General features: G+C 45.1%; 2 protein-coding genes across 3 annotated transcripts in view; one reads left to right on the top strand and one right to left on the bottom strand.

Annotated features, from left to right (window-relative positions):
- NAP1L1 (nucleosome assembly protein 1 like 1) overlaps positions 1 to 165 on the bottom strand; it is a 29,424-nt gene extending 29,259 nt beyond the window's left edge. For both annotated transcript variants that reach the window (XM_021385214.1, XM_021385212.1), the window contains exon 1: positions 28 to 165. The gene's annotated coding sequence lies outside the window, so the exon portion shown is untranslated. The remainder of the gene's footprint in view (positions 1 to 27) is intronic.
- The window catches only part of LOC110392715, a 9,082-nt gene extending 537 nt beyond the window's left edge, over positions 1 to 8,545 (top strand). The window contains exons 2-4 of the mRNA XM_021385015.1: positions 58 to 456; positions 1,591 to 1,723; positions 4,651 to 8,545. Of these exons, the coding sequence (XP_021240690.1) occupies positions 58 to 456; positions 1,591 to 1,723; positions 4,651 to 4,765 (647 nt within the window). The 3' untranslated portion in view covers positions 4,766 to 8,545. The remainder of the gene's footprint in view (positions 1 to 57; positions 457 to 1,590; positions 1,724 to 4,650) is intronic.

Consider the following 9,009-nt stretch of genomic DNA (forward strand, 5'->3'; position numbering starts at 1 on the left):
CCCCCCGCCCGCGCCCCCACGCGGTACCTGCGCGGGCCGGGGCCGGCGGTGACTCAGGAGCGAGGCGGAGGCGCCGCGCGGCTGGCGGTAAAAAGACCCGAGCTCCCGCCGCTCGCGCTCATATAGAATTAACGTCACCACGTCACCCCCCTCCCCCTCCTCCGCGCGCCCCGGTCTCCTGGCAACGCGCGCGCGCGCTCTCCTCGCGCTCCCGCCCGCCGGGCGCGCGCCGGCCCTTGGCCGAGGCGGTCGTGGCCGGGCCTGCCCTGCCCTGCCCGGCCCTGCCCCCGCCCGCCGCCGGAGGCGCCGAGGGAAGGCCCGGGCCGAGGCGGTGCCGGGAGCGCGGCGCTGCCCTCAGAGCGGGTATTGTTCTTTGTGCCGCTGCGCGCCGGGCCGGGGCGTCCGAAGGCACCGAACCGCGGTGCTCCGTCACGCAGGGCGGGTTCGCTCGAGCAGGTAAAAGCCCGAGCACAAAGGCTGCGGTGCCGCGAACCACAGCCGGCAGCAGCTTGCCTCGAAAGGCCGCGCTGGATGCTGCGGTGTGAGAACGCTGCTTCATCAGTTTCGGCCTCGGCCGGGATGGCCGGCCGGAGACGAACGGAGCGCAGCCCTGCTGTCCTACCCTGCCCCGCTGCCAGGGAGCGCAGAGCCGCGCTGCTGCAGCAGCGCCTGGCTCCGAGCGGAGCCTTGATGGAAAGTGATTCTTTCTGGGGCCTCTCTTCCAAGAGTATGGACTTAAGCAACAGCAGCTCTTGGCACGCTGAAGGATACATCCAGAATCTGCTCTAAACTGGTCATCCGTGAGGCTCTTAGCTTCCCTTGGCTGGAAAGAGCCAGCGAGTTCAGCCATTACTGGGGGCAGACAGTATGGATGGACACACGGGGCGATGGCACAAGAGCTGTAAGGATATATCACTTATCTGATGCTTAACGTGTGTTCCCTACATTGTACTGAATTTTGGCACCTGTCTAGTTTGCAGTCTAAACGTAGCTTTGTAAATAATGGAAGTGGCAACAGACAGCAAAAGAAGAAAATAGTCATGGATCTGCCCGATAGCTACAGTGCAATCTGTGTTACGATTGCAAAAGATAAGGGATCCTTTCTTCACTGTACGGTGCCACACCAGTTTTGTTGAAGTACATTTCAGTGAAATCTCAGGCCCCAAGAGCAGACGTCTCTGTGGTAAAAATAAAAATGCAATCTTCAAGAGCAGGGTTCATGCAGAAATTGTAGGGGTACACTACTCAGCACAGAGTTTGAGGAGGGGAGACTTTGTAATAGCACACAATTTGCCATAGGAAGAAACTGCAGAAATGAAAGGAGGCAGAGGAAGGATCCAGGCGAAAGGTTGTGCAGCACAGTGCAAGCGATAATTAGGGAGAGACAGATTCAGATAACATTTGGTTCTAATATAAAAGTACCTGCAGCCTCTTGTAGCTCCAAGTTTGAAATCATTCCGGTTGCTAATCTCCTTTTCTGAGGTGTCCGATGCTTGTTAATATGAAGAGAACAGAGATGCACAGAAGGCATTTAATAAAAATAAGCAATTGATTGGTATTTATTGCAACACTGATTATGTTTCATTGCAGACATTCCCTTTATGCAATCAGCTAAAGTGGCAATCAGCTGTAAACAAGCGACGCAGGAAGGCTTAGATTCACAGGAAGGCTGGCCTGGCTTGTTTTCCCACAGCCTGCACCTCGTGACTTGCAGAGCACTGAGGTGAGCCCCAGCAACCCCTCTAGAGGTGTGGGGTACGGAAGAGATGAGATGCACAAAAGCCAGAAGCGTTGAGCAGGGATTAAGCTAGCCAACAGCAGGGGTCAAGGAGTGAGGGCAGCTCTAAGCCCTCAGAAGAGATTCAAACTTACCTGTAGGCTGGAGGGAAAGGCCTTTTCATCCAAAACTCAGAGCTGAGTATTGCCTCAGTACTGCATTGAAAGGCAGAAATGGAAAGGAATTCAAATCACCTGAGAATGCATTAGATACCAGTGCAGGTTCTCTTACATCTTGTAAGTAAACTTTTTTTGAAAGCCTTAATACACATCTGTAAGAAACATGCAGGTGCGGTCACTGAATGCACAGAGACACAGTGTTTTTCCCAGACTCGAAGGGCTTTGGTAAGAGACACTCCCTACAGTGTGGCTGCTAGGACAGACCTCCTGGGGATAGTGACTTGAGGTGAAATCACTGGTGCAAATCAGAAGAGGAGTTTGAACTGTCTCATCCACATGCTGCTTGAGTACCTTACTCATGGAGCTATTAAATATCAGGGAATCTGATCTGTCCCTTGAGTACATAGACCTTATCGGTTGTGCTCGCTTTTGAGCCCTTCCCTCTGCGGCTTGCATCGCTGACTTGCACGTTTGCTGTGGATAGAGGCTCAGAGCAGTGAGTGTCTCTAGGCAGAGACCATGAAAACACTTGGGGACAGAGCATTAGTGTGGGTTTGTACCTGGAGGGGCCTGGAGAATGTCAAGCTCTGAAGCTTTTGCAGAAGGCCATCAGTGTTTGTGTGCCTGTGGCAACAAATGGGTTGGACACTCACATCCAGGCTCAGTCCTCATGAGCACAGCGTGCATCCTATGTCCTTGAGCTGCAGTCAGGCTACAGCTAAGCTAAAGCTACACTGCTTTAGCTAAGGGAAATGTGTAGGTCGTGGAGCTCGGTACTCTTCTGATCCAGAACTCCTTTGTGACAGGGGCCTGTTTGTCACTTAACCTGTTTTCAGCCCCTCATACTAGCAGAAATACGCCAAGTTCTTTAAGTATGGACCTAGACCTGATTACACAGATACCTAGGCACCCCTTCAGAGTACTAGGCTCACCTGGCACCCACCAGAGGCTCAGTTTTACAGGACTCGGGCCCTGCTCAGCATTGAAAACCTGTGACAGAAGAAAGGCTATGACCACACGTTCACTTCTGACCATAGCTGATTTCAGGTCAGCTCACTCCAGCAGTTCTACACAGCACTGATTGCACAAGGTTACCCTCTCTGGAAATCAGTTCGCAGTGCACCTCATGTGAGCACTGAGTTACAGTGAGGGATGGTGCGAGTGCTCCTTTTCTGCTTCTGCCTGCGGTGGCCGGTTTAGTTACAATCACCATGGAAGTTATCATCAACCGTGAAAATGAGAATGCCCTCACGGAACGATTTAGTGAGCAAAAAGCCTAAGGTCCCCCAGGTGCCACAAAGAAATGCCTTTTCCTCAGTACCATTTCAAACCCAGTGAAATTCAGCGCGCAAGTACTAGGTTTACCGGTGCACAATGAAAACAGTGAATCCAGAATATTGGTTACAAAACACTGGATTGCAGGAAGCATTTTTTCCAGCTCTTACAGAATGACAATTCCAAATTACGTGGCTAGCCAAGAAATGATGCACTGCAAAGCTGTCGTTATCACTTCCATGTATTTTTTATTTTTTGAGGAACTACTTGTTTTCTAAAGGAAAGTGCACAATCCCAGAAAGCAAGTGATAGCTCATAAACAGTGCCACGGACAGCATAGAAAGTTCTGCTGAACTATCACATGGCAAGTCATGCAAATCCCTGCGCAGAGCTGAATGAGCACCTCTCACTGATTTCTGTTTTGCACTTGCTTCTGCTTTCGTGAAATGAGAGCAAGTTTTTCCCTAGGGAATGTATTTTCTGGTGGGGTAGCAGCAAACTAAAGAAATCCACTGTAGGTAACCTTTGAGATGCTGTAATAAATGGCAAAGAAAAAGTGACATGGTTTGGAAAAAAGCAAATGCTGAAATGTGATTATACACTTTTTGACATAATAAACCTTCAACAACTTTCATTCCAGAATGTTTTTAACTCTCTGGGGATTAAATCGTGACTCTTGTCTTACACTATAGGGATTGCTCATAGATACAGGAGGTATAAATCAAAAGTAGCAGGAAAATAACCTACAGGACAGCCGATGAAATAGGGAGACAGGGTGGAGTGACAAACTGCAGAAAAAAGTAAATGGTAGAGATGTATTGAAATCAATGGCGAAATGGATGGACAAGTGCTTCAGAGGTACTATAGAAGTTAAAATGTCAAGTACTGGGTGCCTGGTGTTTCTTAGAGCCGCTGGGGGCTGAAAATTACTGCTTTTTTTTTTTTTTTTTTTTTTTAAAAATGGGCCTAACAAGAAAGCAATCCGGCAAAAAAAAAAAAGAAGAAGAAAAATAAACAGTGGTGCTAACTGAAATGTTACTGTAGAATTGACTTTTTTAATAAATTGTATGTGGAAGCTGATAAATTATTAATTTATTACATTAGAGCAAATCTTTTCATAATGCATATAAAGTAGTTAAATCATTACATGAAAAGCATTAAGTAGAAGCTGTATCTCATGTAGTGCTTGTGGTCAGCCTTAACATATCTAACTATAACATGACAGTGAAACTATATACAGACAGGTGACTGTTTCCAGTGTCATTGGTTACTTCATGTGATAAAATGCCATGAAATCTCATAGATATAGTGACTGTTTCGCTGTGGTCTTGTAAAAATGTGATATATTGTCCAAAGGCTGCACAACTTTCTCATGGTTACCTTATAAATAAAAAGATCAAGGTCACTCCCTTGAAGTTCTCTGGTTCTTTGCCATTTGCAGATTTCATGGTTTGAAGTTCTTTTTTTTTTTTTTTCCAGGGTAGCGGTGTGTACTATCCACTGCCAGAACTCTCTGTTACTGCTAAAAATGCCCACGGTAGCACCCCTGGCAGGGATGAGATATATATTCAGCTCCAGTCTGGGCAAGAAATAGCTTTCCTGTGCCATGAACAGTTCTGAGCCCTATGGAAAAAGTAGCATTCCAAACAGGGAGGAGAAGACAGTATCCTATTCCATGGACTGTGATCCTTCCCTCCCCTTTCTAAACCCTCCAAAATCACAGATGGTACAAACACAAACATTCTATTCATATCGACTTTGATTGCTTTATTTTGATTTTTTTACCACATCAGTATGTCTTTACTAGCATTAATTCTGTTTCTGCAATTAAAAGTCAAGATAAATCCAAAAAACTTGAATTTTATTACTTTAAAAAGTCAAAACGACATCCTGAGAATTTTAGGACATTCTGTCCCACACTGCCTTTTTAATACAGTTGAAAAATTCACCAAGACTAACTCTTTTGGATGAGCAATTTCATTTTCAAAGAATTGGCAATTACCAGTTTAATCTCTGACCTTGCCCTTCAAAAAAAAAGATTCTCAGCAGCTCTAGTCAGTGTGATCTGACACAGGAGAGTTAGTTCCTTCCTCCCTGGCAACTTTGATTACTCAGAAGATGGTGAATTTTAGTAAACACAGACACAAAAGCAGACTACTTACTTTTCCCAGTATATTTTTCTAAAACTTTGGGATTTTTTCAGCAACGTAGACAACATTTTTGCCTGAAGACTTAACATCACAAAACATCACAGAATACAGGTTGAAAGGATTGCAGCTACTCAACTTCAGTCAGCAAAAATCTTAAGGCTTTATATAATTTAGTGTCTCAAAATTATAGTTTGAAATACTGCAGCACTTCAGGTGGCTGACATTCAAAGACCGATCACTCACATACCTAAAGCTGTCTGAAGAATGTCAAAGAAGAGATATGAACTAGCTCCATTATGTTGAAATAAATTTGTAAGAGAAGGTGGATATTTAAATCTTCTTTGTAACGTCATTTTCTATCTTTAATCTTGCATCGCTTCCTCTGTATCATTGACCTTAGGCTAGAGTTGGGTGGTAGAAAGAGGAAAGGGAAGAGTATTCAGCTAAAGATCTTAGAGTTTTTTGTCAACATTGCAGTATCTGGCATTCTCTCTGCTTGATCTGCCCCATCCTGTTGCTGCAACCCTTGGGCAGAAAGGCCCCAACACAGTGACCTGACCTCCTGTCTAGGCAGGCTTGCTGCTTGGTGGTTCACAGATCCAGGATGTTGTTGTCTGACAGTCAAACTATTTCCTGCTGCTCTTCCAGGTGCTCACCAATGATACCACCGGGGAGACCTGGAGTTTATTATAGCTGATCACTGATAACTAAACACACAGGCAATGAGGTGTACTCAAACCTGTTTTGGGTGTACCCAAAACACTGCAAACAGCACAAAGTCCTTCTAGGAGCCAGTCGCCGATGGTGAACCTCAGAGGTCAATACTGTGGCCAATACTGTTTAACGTCTTCATTAATGACCTGGGTGGTAGGAAAGAATGCACCCTTCGCAAATTTGCAAATCTTAATACAAAACTCAGAGTGCCAGCTGTTAAACCAGATGGTAGTACTGCCATTCAGAGAGAGTTTGGGAGGCTGGAAAAATGGGCTGGCAGGAACCTCGTGAAGTTCAACAAAGGGAGGTGTAAAGTCCTGTCTCTGGGAAGGAACACCCCATGTAGGAGAAGCCTGGGGACAACAGGCTGGAAAGCAGCTTTGCAGGAGAGGACCTGGGGGTCCAGTGGACTCCAAGCTGACCATGAGCCAGAAATGAGCCCTTGCCACCCAAAAAAAAAAAGGCCAGCAGCCTCCCACACTATATTAGGAAAAATATGACAAGGGAATTGGTTCTTCCTCTCTGCTTAGCTCTTCTGAGACATAGCTGGAGTGCTGGGTCCAGTTCCAGGGTTCCCAGTACAAGAAGGACATAGACATAGTGCATCAGGTCCAGTAAAGAGCTATGAAGATGGCTAGGGAGTGAAGCATCTCTCCTGTGAGGAAAGGCTGAAAGTTCAGTTTGTGTAGCCTAGAGAAGAGAAGGCTTGGGAGTAATCTTACCAAAGTCTGTGAACACATGATGGAAATAGACCAGACTCAAAGGTGCCCAGTGAAAAAAAGGAAATTCCACTTAAACATATGAAGAACTACTTTGCTCTAAAGGTGATAAAACACAAGGAGAAGTTGACCAGAGGGATTATGGAGTCTCCATCTGTGGAGATATTGAAACCCCAGTTGAACACAGCCCACAGCAGCCTTTTCTAGCTGCTCCAGCTTTGAGGAAACTCTTCAGAGTTCCCTTCCAGACTTGACTCTTCTGTGATATTTACATGAAAGCTTTGTTGCATTTGATGTTTGGGGAGGTAAGGTTAAAAAGCTATGAAAAACATCCCAGTTAAATCACAATGAAAAATGCAACATAATACCATTAATTTAAAACTACTAGAACAGTGACACAACACGTGTAACATAAACAGCGCTCACACATCTGCCTGATTAATTGCAGAATGTTCACGTAGAAGGCAGACCAAAATTATTCTCCATGATTTGCATGGCAGATTTGCATGGAGACAAAAAGTCTTCATGACTGGGGAAGTGAAAGCTGGCTGTGTTCTCTGCTGTTTATTTATTTATTTAAAAGAAGGGCATGCTGGCTTCTAGTTACAAATATAGCATTTTAGTGTTCTGCGGAAGAGCAGATTGCTTCTGCGCCATTTAGTCTTATCGTCTCTATGCATTTTGTGTCATATACATAGGCTAATTTCAGCATTTTTCTTACAAAGTATAACTATTTAAAAGCTGAGAGCATTGATGAAACTGGTTTATGTGTGATCTTGTTTCGTTGCCTTATGTTGCTGCTTTTACTCTTCATCTTTCTCCGTCTTCCACTACAATAAACAGACCTGCCAGTCTTAAGAACTCTGTGGTATTGCTGCATTAGCTGAAAAAAGATGAAGGCCAGAAATGGGGCAGTAAAATACAGGGAAGCTGAGGAGCAAAAGAGGGGAAGTTTGATGAGATATGTGGGATTTGCTACCTACAGTAAGCAAAGCCTTTAAAAATAAGGGGTGGAATTAATTCCACCTAACTTCAGACGTCCTCAGCTACAATATCTCAGCTTCCTTGGCTTGTCTTAGTAGTGGACAAAGATAAGCTCCTGTTCAGTGCCATTCACCTGATCTGTTTTAGTTGTCTATTTGAAGGTGAGATGACTTGTGCCCAGAAATGCCTCCTTCAGTCTACTGACAATACATGGAAGACTGGCTCAAATGTAAAAGTGTACATTTACTGAATCTATCCAAATTCTCTAGCAGTGTTTTGAACACCTGAAAGGAAAAGGAAGCCAAACAGCAGGAATAGGCTGCGCAGTTTGTACTTGTCAAAGCTCATGCCTGCAGCGTGGTGCCACAGAGCATCTGGAACACAGTTGTTTCAGATCACCCAGTATTTGTATTTTGCATGCTATTTGCTAGTGTGGTTCTTTCCTTCATGTTTTCCACAGATCCAGTGGTGCCAGGATCTGAAATGCAAGGAGTATATGTGGCATCTGGTTGTTTGGCTTCGGGTTTGGACCTGTCAAGGTGACATCTGCTCCCAAGGTCACCTGATTGCCTCAGTGGCCACCTGGGTCCCTTTTTCCTAAAATGCTTTGGACTCACTTGCTGGGACTTGATGGTAGCTGCAAAATTCTGGACATGAGCAGAGGCACAAGTCTTATCAGATGTGTTGCTCCTTTCCTTTGCATCACTTTGGCACTGCTGTTTTGGAGTAGATGTGGTCCTGGTCCTCATGGTACCCTTTCTTGTGAATGTAGTGTGCCAGAAGCTCCAAACTGCAGTATTATTGCAGATGTCTGAAAGGCAAAAAAGATGGACACCTTCTGAAAGGTCTAGAAGATAGCCTTTAGCTTCTATAGAGAGTATGTGTCTCAGGGGAAGCATGCTGTGGTGAGCTAGAAGCACTTTGTTATGTAGCAGCATTGAAGCATGGAGAATTCATCCAAACTAGATGCCACACAGGTGGACAGGTGATTTGATCCAACAGTGAAGCAATGCAGCGAGAAAAGACAGAAACCAAACTTGATAATCCAAATAGGCACGTGTATCAAAAACTTCTTGAAAAAAATCACTTTGCAAAGGCTTGTTTTCCAGCTCCAAAGGAATAAGAGATAGTGGGTAGAATAACGAGGAACTCAAAAGTGGTGAAAAGTGGCTTTCTGCAAATCCCTGAAGAGATTCTGAAAGAAACTTTTCCTTTGTGTCGAAGGCCCAAGTACCAATTCTCTGATTACTTCCTAATAGCTGATCAGCCAG

This window comes from Numida meleagris, chromosome 1 (assembly GCF_002078875.1).
Source record: "Numida meleagris isolate 19003 breed g44 Domestic line chromosome 1, NumMel1.0, whole genome shotgun sequence".
Classification (NCBI taxonomy): domain Eukaryota; kingdom Metazoa; phylum Chordata; class Aves; order Galliformes; family Numididae; genus Numida; species Numida meleagris.